At 41.2% G+C, this 13,740-nt stretch overlaps 1 protein-coding gene across 1 annotated transcript in view; it reads left to right on the top strand.

The window, feature by feature from the left end:
- The window catches only part of igdcc4 (immunoglobulin superfamily, DCC subclass, member 4), a 131,640-nt gene that overhangs the window by 70,639 nt on the left and 47,261 nt on the right, over nucleotides 1-13,740 (top strand). Inside the window, exons 6-10 of the mRNA XM_085968588.1 lie at nucleotides 1,595-1,750; nucleotides 2,234-2,644; nucleotides 3,745-3,909; nucleotides 10,222-10,359; nucleotides 13,493-13,663. Of these exons, the coding sequence (XP_085824714.1) occupies nucleotides 1,595-1,750; nucleotides 2,234-2,644; nucleotides 3,745-3,909; nucleotides 10,222-10,359; nucleotides 13,493-13,663 (1,041 nt within the window). The remainder of the gene's footprint in view (nucleotides 1-1,594; nucleotides 1,751-2,233; nucleotides 2,645-3,744; nucleotides 3,910-10,221; nucleotides 10,360-13,492; nucleotides 13,664-13,740) is intronic.

The following is a 13,740-nucleotide window of genomic DNA, read 5'->3' as shown; positions in this document are numbered from 1 at the left end:
CTTTTTTTCCGATACATTGATGACTGCATCAGTGCCGTTTCCTGCTCTCGCCCTGAACTAGAACATTTCATTTGCTTTGCTTCCAATTTCTACCCTTCCCTCACATGGTCCATTTCTGACTCTTCCCTTCCTCGACTTCTGTCTCCATTTCTAGGGATAGGCTATTGACAAAACATTTGCAATAAGCCCACTGACTCGCACAGCTACCTGGACTACTCTTCCTCCCACCCCGCTTCCTGCAAGGACTCTGTTGTATTCTTCCAGTTCCTCCGTCTCTGCTGCATCTGCTCTGACGATGCCACCTTCCATACTAGTGCTTCCAATATGTCTTCCTTTTTCCTCAACCGAGGATTCTCCTCTACCGTGGTTGACACGGCCTTTGACTGTGCCCGTTCCATTTCCTGCACTTCTGCTCGTGCCCCTTCTCCCTCCCAGCACCATGATAGGGTTCCCCTTGTCCTCACCTTTCACCCCACCAGCCTCCACATTCAATGGATCATCCTCTGCTATTTCCGCCACCTCCATCATGATCCTACCACCAAACACATCATCCCCTCCCCTCCCAGCATTCCGAAGGGACCTCCGTGATACCCTGGTCCATTTCTCTATCACCCCCAACACCACTTCCCACAGCACCTTTCCATGCAAGTGCAGGAAATGCAACACCTGCCCTTTTACCTCCTCCCTTCCCACTGTCCAGGGCCCCAAACACTCCTTCCAGGTGAAACAGCGATTTACTTGTACTTCTCGCAATTTAGTATACTGTTCGATGCTCACGGTGCAGTCTCCTCTACATTGGGGAGACCAAACGCAGATTGGGTGACCGCTTTGCGGAACACCTCTGTAATCGTGACCCTGAGCTTCCGGTCGCCTGTCACTTAATTCTGCGCTCCACTCCCACTCTGATCGCTTCATCCTCGGCCTCTTACACTGTTCCAACGAAGCTCGAGGAACAACATTTCATCTTTCGATTAGGCACTTTACAGCCTTCTGGACTCCACAATTTCAGACTCTAACCTCTGCCCCTATTTTTTTTTCTCGTCTTTTTCTCATTACAGCTGTTGATTCTGCCATTGCCATTTACACCTCATCTAGAGTCATCTTTTGTTTCTTAACTTGCCCCATTACCATCTCCTTTTACCTTGCCCCATCACCCCTTTTGTCTTTTAATCTCTCCTGCCTTCCATCCTATCGCAGACCTTCCCTTTTGTTCTTTCCTCCCCTCCTCTCTTTCCCTGCCCCTACACTTGCATAAAAATCTGTTACATCTCTTAACTTTTTCCAGTTCTGACGAAGGGTCATCAACCTGAAACGTTAACTCTGTTTCTCTCTCCACAGATACTGCCTGACCGGCTGAGTATTTCCAGCATTTTCTGTTTTTATTTCAGATTTCCAGCATCCGCAGTATTTTGCTTTTGAAATATACATCAACTGTTTTAAGACCTGTCAGCCCTGCATTAGTCTCCGATATTTGGAGATAGGGGACAAGTGAGTACATTGACTGCTGTTGCTGGAACTTGTTCTAAAGTAAGCTGTTCAATGAGCTGCTCCTTTTTATGTAACTGACATTTTTCACCTTTTGCTTTATGTGCAGACGGTAAACACATTGCTACAGATGTCATGGTAGTTGGAAGGACAAACCTTATGATTGCTCACACGCGACCATACCACTCTGGTGTGTATGTCTGCCGTGCCAATAAACCCCGGACCCGACAGTTTGCCACTGCTGCTGCCGAGCTGCGAGTGCTAGGTGTGTGTGTGTTCGTGTTTCCATTTGCACGCTAGAATATTTTGTGATGTACAATTTCAGTTAATATGAAATGCAAAAGCAATGGCAGCTCATATTCAAGTGCAGGCAAGTTGCTGTATGTAATTGTACATGCTGTGTTTAAAAGAAAGCTCTTCCTTTAGTTTTCAAAATGGGCTGTATCTGTAACAGAATGGGAAGTTATAAAAATGAATTGTAAAATTTAACTTGTGCGTAAGAACTAGACTATTTGCCGTAATAAATGTTACTGAAAACTACAATCACATTTTCTTTAACAAGATAAATATAACTTCCTATTTTCTTCAATGATTCTGCACATTAGATGAAGTTTTGATTTAGTTCTCCTTTATCATTTTTTTTGGTATTAGAAATTTTATAAGGATAATTTTTGGGGATCTAGGCTGGCGCAGTGTCTGACGTGTCGCATTTGAAAGTAGAAGTTTCTGAAATTCCATTCTTTTCCAGCCCCACCAATGATTACACATTTTCCTGAGACAATCTCCCGGATTCGAGCAAGCACTGCCAGATTTGTCTGTAAAGCTGAAGGTGAACCTGCCCCTAGAATTCGCTGGCTGAAAAATGGAGAGGACATCATGCCTAATGGCCGCGTGAAGATCCAGAACAGTGGCAGTTTAGTGATTAATCAGATTGGGCTGGAGGATGCTGCTTACTACCAGTGTATTGCCGAGAACAGTCTTGGAATGGCGTGCACTACAGCCAAACTTGCTGTGACAGTTCGAGAGGGTTTGCCCAGCGCTCCCAAAAGCGTGTCTGCCACCCCTTTATCAAGTACTGCAGTACTGGTATCCTGGGAGCGCCCAGAATACAACAGTGAGCAGATTATTGGATTCTCCCTGCACTATCAAAAGGCAGTGGGTAGGTACTCAAAATTTGTTTTGTGTTTGTGAATGAATGCCGCCAAGCTTATTATAGCGCTAACTTTTCTTGAGCCAGCTTGAACAATCGCTCTTCTGGGTGATCTTGAAGGTTGCTGGTACAAAACTGAGGTGTATGTAATAAGTTATCAGGTAGGTGGTCGTGCACAGGGTGCTGTTAGTTTCTCTAAATAGCCAGTTAGCTCTGTAGTTGAATTATTTCAGTTGCCCGTTTGTGGTCCGAGTCATGCTGATGGGAAATTCTTGGATGCCAGGAGAAGAAAATAGAGCAAAAGTTTTAAAACTTTGGAAAGATCTGCTAAGCAGCCTCATCATTTAAACTGAAGTGGTGTTTCGAATAAATCACATAGCTATATCCGAATAAACAGTCTGCTTGGTGTGGTAGTAACTAACTAACTACTTTTATTTCCACACTCCAGAATATACACGTCAAATAACAAAACTAATCGAAGTGTAATTACTGCAATGTGCTTACTCACATCAAGGGGCCATCTAGTGTTCAGTTAACAATATGCAAGAGTCATACATATCAATATTATTGCAGAAAGTCTGTTCGCTGTAGCTGTCCTGGAATTCAGAGCATGCGGTGCTATCGGAATCATAAAGTTGATAATTTTGGTAGCTGCCGTACTTAAGCAAGTTTGAAACCAAAAAACCTGATCATGTGTGATAACTAATAATACTGTGAAGTAACCGGTTGAAATTTGTAAATGTAAACTGCCAATATAATTAAAAGGAAACATTGAAAGAAAAATTGTCTCTTTTGGGAAATTAAAAAATCTTTAGCAGCACTTGTAATGTTATGAAGTCCATCAACGGAGTGCATATGCTGAAAAATTAGATCAACTAAGTGACGTGCAGCAAAGACTTCCATAGAATTCCCTTCACAGAATCCTCCCACTGCTGTTCAGTATGCTTAACACTCTGTATAAGGTTCATATATTTCACAGATTCATGCTAAATTAAATCTCAACCTGACCTTGTCGAGTTCAAATGCAAATCAGTAGTGCAGCTTATTTGTTACAGTATTTGCTGTTCATCATTGATCAGCTCAGCTCCTAGTTATTCTTTTTTCTGCAGGTACAAACAATGTTGAATACCAGTTTGCAGTGAATAATGACACTACAGAGCTTCAAGTGAAAGACTTGCAACCAAACACTAATTATACCTTTTACGTTGTTGCTTACTCCCAACTTGGTGCCAGTAGGACCTCGCATTCTGTCGTTGTGGAAACTATGGAAGACGGTAAGGACTGTGGATGTTGTATTTATTTTGTTTCTTTAAAAGTCATCAATAAAAATGAAAATTCATCAGTGTGATCCTGTCAGTGTTGCAAAGTGCATCTTCCGTTAGCTGCGTATAGGTTTTCTATATCCGATTCATGAGGCTTTTTCTTTATTGAATATGTATATTTCCTATTCAATAAACCATTACTTCCTGAGATTGCTAAAATGCACCATGGTTAAATAAGTATAGAATCATACAAATGACAGAGCAGGTGGTGGCCATTTGGCCCATTACACCAGTGCCTTTAAGTATTGCCAATTCACTACTTACCATATTCTGTGAGGGACTCAAGTAAATACTTAAACCAATTTATTCAGGTTCCCATTAACGTCTGAACCGAAAGTCAGCACCACCGACAGTGCAGCACTCCTTCAATACTGCGTTAAAGTGTCAGCCTAGATTATGGCCCAGATTTTGCGGTAAAAATAACAATGGGGCTATCCGTGCTCACCGTTATTAAAAGAATAAACCAAACGGCAGTCTCGTGACCGCACATGCGCAGTTAAACATGGAAATCAGGAAGTCGCTGTCAGAGTTGCCCTTCGGTAATCCCGGTATCTCGCTGAGAGACTCTGCATGGAAGGGCGTAAAGATGCTGGACTTACTGATCGATACCCACTAAACTCGCCAGAAAAAGCTGGGGCTTGTCTATTCCAATGCAAGTACATTTTTAAAGGGCATGATGAGTCTTAATTACTTTTACAAGTGTGGAGACTCGTTCATTCAGATTCTAATTGTTGGAGATTTTTTTTTAAATTACAAAAAAAATCTATTGTCTCTTATCTCTCTCAATCCCATCTTTCTTTCCCTCTATTTATTTTGCCTTCTGTACATGATTTGGGATTGAATTAACTATTCTGACTGACACTTCCTAGTTCAGACTTTGTTGCTCATCAATGATTCTTCAATCTGATTGGTTAAGGAGATGCACAGTTGCTTGTCCTGTTCACACAGGCCCCAGATCCCCTGTAGAGGGCGCCGTGCTGTTTTGGCTCTCTAATCACCAAGTTCCAGTGCAAAAACCCATAGAAAGTCTGTGGACAAGTGTAAGTGTAATGAAGTGCAAGTGTGTGATATCTAGAAATGGCTGAGCGCACTGGATACAGCAAGGACTATGGGCCCTGACAACATCCTGGCTGTCATGCTGAAGACTTGTCCTCCAGAACTAACCGCATCCTGACAATATGAAAAACTGCCCAGGTATGTCCTGTCCACAAAAAGCAGGACAAATCCAATCTGGCCAGTTACCGCCCCATCAATCTACTCTCAATCATCAGCAGTGATGGAAGATGTTGTCGACAGTGCCGTCAGGTGGCACTTACTCACCAATAGCCTGCTCACCGATGCTCAGTTTGGGTTCTGCCAGAAACACACTGCTCCAGACCTCATTACAGCCTTAGGCCAAACATGGACAAAAGAGCTGAATTCCAGAGGTGAGGTGAGAGTGACTGCCCTTGACATCAAGGTAGCATCAAGGAGCCCTAGTAAAGTCTCTAAATTGACACACTGCTTGTCTGACATTCAGTACTGGATGAGCAAAAATTTTCTCTAATGAAATATTGGGAAGACCGAAGCCATTGACTCTGTTCCCTAGCTGCTGACTCCTCCCTCTCCCTAGCATCTGTCTGAGGCTGAACCAGACTGTTCGTAACCTTGATGTCATATTTGACCCTGAAATGAGCTTCCGACCACACATCTGTGGCATAACTAAGACTGCCTATTTCCACCTCCGTAGCATTGCCTGTCTCTGCCCCTGCCTCAGCTCATCTGCTACTGAAACCCTCATCCATGCCTTTGTTACCTCTAGACTTGACTATTGCAACGCACTCCTGGCTGGTCTCCTACGTTCTACCCTACGTAAACTTGAGGCCATCCAAAACTCGGCTGCCCGTGTCCTAACTTTCACCAAGTCCCGTTCACCCATCACCCCTGTGCTCGCTGACCTCCATTGGCTCCCGATTAAGCAATGCCTCAATTTCAAAATTCTCATTCTTGTTTTTAAATCCCTCCATGACCTCGGCCGCTGGCTGGAGTCATACCTAGCACAAAGGAAGATGGTTGTAGTAGGACAATCATCTCAGCCCCAGGACATCGCTGCAGGGGTTCCTCGGCAGTGTCCTAGGCCCAACCATCTTCAGCTGCTTCATCAATGACCTTCCCTCCATCATAAGGTCAGAAATGGGTATGTTCGCTGAGGATTACACAGTGTTCCATTCATTTCACAACTCCTCAGATAATGAAGCAATCCATGCCTGAATGCAGCAAGACCTGGATGACATTCAGGCTTGGGCTGATGTGTGGTGGGAAAGTGACGAGTAACAGTCATGCCACATAAGTGCCAGGCAATGACTATCTTCAACCACTGCCGCTTGACATTAACGGCATTACCATCGCTGAATCCCCCACCATCAACCTCCTAGGGGTCACCATTGACCAGAAACTTAACTGGACCAGCCACAAAAATACTGTGGCAACAAGAGCAGGTCAGAGGCTTGGTATTCTGCAGCGAGTGTCTCCTCGTGACTCCCCAAAGCCTTGCCACCATCTACAAGGCACAAGTCAGGAGTGTGATGGAATACTCTCCACTTGCCTGGATATGTTTTAACAATTCAAAAACATCCCCAAATGATGAGCAATCTTCTTCACTTACGCACACAATCTTTTGTACTAAGTATGGAGAGGTGGAAGGGAGCAGCATTATGCCAGGGGATCTTGAAAAGGGACACAGTATATGATGAATTAAGATATTGATGTAAATTCAAATGTTATGAAGAAGAACATGCTAAGGGATGTGAAGGTTGTAGGATCAAGGACATGAAAGCATAGGGGTGTCAAAAATGTTTTTTTTTTCTAGTTTTGGCTTGGTGACTGCCCTTTTAAATCTAAAACATTGCAGTTTAAAAGCCATCTGCAGCCAGAATCTTGTACCAAACTTAATCCAATACAAATGTTTCACGTTTTGTTTGGTTACATGTAAAGCTAGAGAGAGAGAGCAAGCAGAAGCTAGCTTCTGAACAAATGCAGACTAATTTGTTCAGTTATATGTATGACAGCCTTTTATTTTTGAATGTGGTCAATAGTTAATTCAAATCCAGGGAGTCCCAGTAATTGCTTTGTGTTGTTTAAGAATTTGTAGCTGATTGAACCTTTCGATTGATTTGGAATTCTTGAGAGTAGTTCAAGACAGTCTCGGCTCCTGCTGTGGTAAAAGAAAAAAAAGTTATGTATATCAATGCATTCTACAAAATAATTTAGCATGTGATTCTGACTTTTATTGTTTCAAGGAGTTCCATTGTAAATATCTTTATTAAACTATTAGTTATTTGCTTGTTAGTCTCTTGTAAAAATAAATTTGTTAATTTAAAGCTAAATTGAGACCTTATCAAAGATGGGTGAGTGTAAGGTGGATACATATAATTCCAGTAGTTATAAATAATTAATGGAAAAGTTCTGTTCATTATTTTAGGCAAATTACTGAAAGCTTACCTAGATATCAAGACTAGTGTAGATGCTCTTGAAGACATAGACATAGACTTAGGGAGTTGGGACTCGCCTACGACAGTGACCTAAGACATGGAGGCTGAAAATCTTGAGTGAGGTATGTAGAAAAGACTCAAACTTAACAAGATGAGTTGTCTTGTACGAGTGTGAAAATAAGTCTGCGGCAGGACTGGAGTAAATGTTTGAAACTGTCGATCAATATGTTGAATGAAAGTCTGGAGCGATGGGCTATGCAATGTTTCCTTTAAGCTGCACGGCCGCTCTTGAGGTCCCACGCAGCCAGTGAGCCGGCTTTTAAATAGAAAAACTGCATGCGTGGAATTTTGAATGGCCCACACTGCATGAAACGAGGAAGTGTGTGTGTGTCTCTTTCTTGGGTACCAAGAAAGGTAGAGAGACACACGCACACTTCCTCGTTTCATGCTCACCCCATATAGAGAAAATCTGGGATATAGTTGATAAAACATGATCATTCCAGGCATGAAACATGATTATGAATTGGATGGAGAATTCAGTATGAGACTGGGGGTGCCTCCTTGAAGTAAGTAGGAGAGAAAGTCAGGGTGGAGGAGTGAATGTAAAATCAGATGGTGAGATAGTGTGTGCCAATGTAGCTGAAGGCCAGTGTGTCGATCACTGATTTTCAAGCTACATATCTGGCCATTGAGCCTGGGAAACCTGGCTCAAAAAGCCTAGGCAGTTTTAATGAATGGAAAATCATGGGCCGTACACCCGTACTTTCCTGATGTGTGCAGGCAAGGCTCCCTGTTGCTAGGGCATGCTTGTAGAATAGTCCCTTAATTTCTTGGTTTGTCCTGTTTCAATTTTATGGGTTTAGGAATTTTGAAAGGCCTGTTCTTGGCACTGTTGCCTCATTGGTAGCTAAATCCTAAATCAGATCATGGCTCAATAATATGCATTTAGGGAACCCACAAAGATAAACCACTTGAACACTCCTGATGCAGATGAAGAGGGTCAGGGGTGAATGTGATCACAGTGCACAGGAATAAAGTGGGCTTATTGTGAATCTAAAGGGCAAAGATGAGTATGAATCTAGGTCATAAATTCACTGTGAAATGGAGGAGATAATTGACTTGTGTGTGAAACCAGGGAGTTAGAAGGACAGAAATTGAGTGACTTCAAGTGGATTGACCTAAAGGACCCAGAGAAATTACAATTTGGCTCTTGGATTTTGAGAAGTCATATAATTGTATAGAAACTTTTATTTTAAAAACTTAAGTAAGCACTTGGGATGTTTTTCTATGTTACAGGTGTGTTCTAAGTTAAGTCTTTTCTCTGAACCTGTTCCTCAGCTTTCTCTCCATTGTTTGTGCCAATCCTTTTTCTTTCCACGGGGGTGGGAGGAAGTAAATTTTGCACATTCTGGATCAAATATTAACAAACAAAAACCCAGAGCTGACTCTTACTCACTACCAGTTTTACTGCTTCCACAGCTTCAGTTTTTTTTTCTAGTTTTGGTTTGCTCTCAATTGTTTTTGGAAATGAGAGAAAATGCTTGAACACATTAGAGAGTATCCCATGTAGTTAAGAGTGCACAGAACAAATCAATTAACGCTCGCTTAATATTTGGGGAAATTACACAGGTTATCAAATCAGCACAAATCAGTTTTAAAAAGACTGATTAAGAATCATTTGAAAATGAGTAATAACTGGAAACAAATCTCAGTTTTTGCCTTTTCCCCATGTCTTTGGCAATCCATTGGCCATCGGTTTTCACTCTTGACCCTTCCCTGTGCACGGCCACCCTGAACTGTCCACATTTTAGCCAAGATCAATCTATCTAATGGGCCTATACCTTGTCTGATTTCTCGAACGACAACGGAACCCGTTTCTCAAGTTAAAACTTGACCATTTGAACAACTGTTCACAATTTAATAACCAGATATTCTAAATTCCAGAGATCAGAGACTTTGAATGCTATTCTTTCAATGAAGTAGTTTCTGAAAGATTTCAGGATAAAAGGACGCCTCTATGACCTACTGACCACATACAATTGTGTTCAAGCTCATTAACATGCTTCTGGTTTTGAACTTCCTGTGAGCAAAGTTTGAGATTCGAACTTCAGCCTTGCTAGAGGAATATTCCTAGATTAGACACACATCAGAATATCAACTTGTATACCTGACCTGATCAAGGTTTTGCTTTCTTATTCAAGTTTTCTAGGAGCATAAGTTGTTAAACTTTCAGAAAATATCATGTTCGGCTGACCTTTTTAGGACAAGCATTCAAAAATAATAAGCTATGCCTATTATGTTGTATGGTGACACCACTGACCATAACTATGTACCATAGACAGTTACATATAAAGCAAATAAAGTATACAAAGACAAATGTGACAAACATTTTGCATCATATGAAATATTTTTATACTAGTTTGTTCTTACAATAATTATCCTTCAGAGAATTTCATAACTAAGGATCTTCCTTCCATCCTCTACAACCTTGAGGTATGTTTAACAGGTTTAAATATTCTGTAGTGCCCACCCACTCTGGGTACTATGGACTGCTGTTAAATCAACTCTTAAAAAGTACACCGGTTTTCTTTCCCTCTGCCTGGAGCGGTTCCATACTTCCCTGGAAACTGGCTGTATTATATTCAAGTATAATATGGAAACCTGTACTAAATGGTTTTGGCTTTAAATTAATGTTAGAATTGAGCTCTGTTTTATTGTTTAACCTAGTTTGTATTTCCCTCTCCCCACTCCCCCACTGTAATTGTCCTAATGCTTTCTTTGTATTTATCAACAGTACCAAGTACTGCTCCTCAGCTGTCCTTGTCCATTACCACCCTCACCGATATTCGGGTAACATGGCTTCCTCTTTCTCCAGAGCTTAGCCATGGTAAAGTAACAAAATACCGCATCGATTACTGCACATTGAAAGAAGGTATGTCGAGCCTGCTTGTCTGATTTCAGAGTTCTGTCACACTTATACTGTTTGAAAATAGAAAGCATTTATTTTTAAGATACTGTTTAGATTTCTGTTTTCCTTGTACTTCTCAGAATTACAAAACACGATGACTGCGACTTAGAACATTTGACATTGTGGCCAATTTTAGAACGGCAGTCTTTCATTTTTGAAAAATGACATGCCTATTCTGTCAGATGGGTGGAATAACATTGTCTCTCTTAGTAACAGGATTATTTCTGTGCATCTCTCCAACAGCTTTTTCCCTTTTTTATAAAGGAACTGTGAAACTAATGAGCTGTGCCATTAGCAGTGCTCAGGTTATGTTATATCAGTGATTTTTTTGGGTTTAGTTAGCTTTGCTCATTATCTCTGCAGTTCCATGCTGCAAAACCCATTATCCTGTTTTGACAGCTCTGTGTTGGTAGCTTTCCTCATGCTTACTTCTTCAGACCCTCCTGGGGATCAGAACATCTACTCCCATCCACTCCCTTTTGTGCTGCAGGCAAAATGCTGAGAAAGCACGTGAGAGAGTCAACTGGACTTTGAACTGTTCACCATTCTGCTCGCTCTGTTCGGCTGCATTCTCCGCTTCAATTACTTTTCTATTTGCGCCTTTGACTAAATTCCTGACTGGTTTGTGTATTATGGGTTGTTGGGTTGGTTCTCAGTGAGCATGTTGTATGAGTAGGCATGACCCGTTTATGTTCTTGTAGAGTAAAGGTCTGCGATAGTATGTGTGCGCCTCAGGAATGTCGGAGCTATTTGCCTGTATAATGCTTGCTGTGGTATGCTGCTGTATTGAAACTTTGTAGGAGAGCCTCAGCATTAACATAAAACCAGCACTTGAATTATGCTGTACATTTTAGGTTTATTCCCTCTCCAAATCAGATGATCCACATACAGACTCATAACGTGGTCTTCCATCTAGCACATGGCAACTCTGAGCAGGCTGGGTTAGGTTTCTATTACCTATGACATGGACAGAAATCCCAGTTGCCAGTAATAAAAGCTTCATTACTCATTAAACAAGCTAACTATCAATTGAATTTAAACATATGGAGTAAACAGCCATACCATACCTGCTAAGCAATTTACATGATCAACATATCATATTGCCCTACTAGATTAGTTGAGCAAAGTTGTTACTCTGGACAGGCAACAAGATAGCCATATTTAATTTTAACAAATAAAGGGGAACAAAGTATTTAGAATTTTCAGGATTGCAGTGCAGATATTTCATTGTTCTCTGCAGAAGGTGAACATTATTAAACCAAAGCAGGACATTGCAGCATGAAACATCACAAATGATTCCAGAGATTGAGTAGCCAATGGTTAGTTTAGTTTGGGGTTGTCTAACCAAGTTGCTCATACCATTACACCAAGTTGTAGTTGTATACTTGGCTACTTCTGTTGAAGTGTGAATAGGTGATTCTTATCCTTATTAGCTCAGGCAGATAAGATTTTAAATCTCCAGGCATCACCTTGCTGTGCAAGTTCTACTGGTTGTTGGAGTCCTGAGAGCAGAGGACCCATTCAGATCAGAATCCTGTCTGAGTTTAATTGTTGAGCAGAAGGCACTAAGACACCTAGCTCTTTCAGGTTTGCTGATTACCACACTTGTATTTTGCAATGTAAAGACATTTAGTGGGTAAAATGAGATTTTTTTTCTCCTTGCTCCAGTCAGTCTGTTAACCTAATAACCTATCTTCCCCATGTTCATATTGTATCTTTGTGCCCATGGTGCCTGCCTTCTAGCATGCTGTCAAGGCACATGTACGAGAGGGAAATCACCCTCATTTGTTAGGAAAGACACCTTTCTGCTATGGCTATAAAGTGAACTCTTCCTTCCATCATCGAATCTAAACTTGGTGCTATCCAAACGTCAACACATGAAACAATGATGGTATGACGAGTTTCTGTCATGTACAATAAAAACCATTTTAGCCATCAGATCAGTTAGGCTCCATGAGCTTCAGGATCTAATTTTCCATTTACACAGATCCTTAAGGAATGAATTGCCATCTATCCTGATCTCAAACGCCTCCCTAAAATAATCTCTGACTTCCATTTTTAGGTGCTTTTACACTATAGGAGCGCAGCCAGAGGCAGGCACCTGGCCCTCCTTCCATCAGCTGTGCTTCATAGTGTAAAGGAGCTGATGGGGGTTGCAAACCCACAAAAATGTGACATTTGAAACAGGATCCTGGAACAACCACAAAAGTAAAAGCACACATTATAGAGTTCCTCCTCTGAAGCAGTCCTGATTTGGAAGCCTGCTCATTGTGTCCATTTGGAAGACACAATCTGAAGGTACTGTAACTCACTCCAGCAACTTCTGTTTCTGCAAAGGAGATCCTTCCACAAACAAACGCAACCTTTCCACTTTTGCTCCTCTAAATACTTGATTGTTTCTAGTTACAGGTATTTGGACTAATGACAGTTCTCCAGCCAAGCAGACAGTGTGTTCCCAGCTTATATCAGTGCCATTTTGTAACTCTGTTTAGTGGGAGTGGGGAATGTCTTCGGTTAACCTGTCTGCCAATTCTTCCCTTCCTCCCTGCTTACGAGGATGTGCTTCACCAGTGCTAAGTGCCTCTGTTGGTGGCCCTTCTGAAACTCAGAACTTAAATTAGGAATTTGCCTTGGGATATTTTACTACATTAAAGTTGCTATATAAATGTAAGTTGTTATTGTTGTGAAATTTTCAGATTCCCAGCTAGACGAGCAGGTGCATATTTAACACATGAAGAATCTAGTATTTAGAGCGCAACGCCCTCTGTTCCTATAGCATTTCTGTTTATCAAGAATACTGGTAATGTGAATAAAGTAAGCACACTTCTTGTATGGAATATTCAATTCATCATGTAAACATTATCAAAGCTCCTGACCCTGAAGCTTAACTCAGGCACAGAATGTTTCATTTGTGATTTGAATGGATTGATTTAAGTTCTTACTTTCTGGCAGCCTGTCAACCAAAAATATAAACTGTCTGCAACATGTATATGGAAATGTAAAGAACTCTATCTTGTAAAACTGTGAGACTGTAAATTCAGGCTTTCTATTTTTATTCAGCCACAGTTAATAAGTACCACCTCTGTTTGTGTAACAGATCAGATTTATTCAATTGAAGTTGACGGAAATGAGACACAAGTCACGCTTCCTACTGTACAATCAAAGAAAATTTACAAAGTGCGGATTGCAGCAAGCACCACAGTGGGATACGGCGCACCATCAGAATGGACCCAGCACCTAATACCTGAAAGAAATAAGCTAATAATGGGTAGGAACGATTTCTTTTTAGATTAGCAGGTTTATTAAAAGGTAGATTTTCCAAGAAATAAAAAATGTGTATATTCT

This window comes from Somniosus microcephalus, chromosome 27 (genome assembly GCF_052327205.1).
Source record: "Somniosus microcephalus isolate GS21.2 chromosome 27, FLI_Smic_1.0, whole genome shotgun sequence".
Classification (NCBI taxonomy): domain Eukaryota; kingdom Metazoa; phylum Chordata; class Chondrichthyes; order Squaliformes; family Somniosidae; genus Somniosus; species Somniosus microcephalus.
This window is presented reverse-complemented; position numbering and strand designations above follow the sequence as displayed.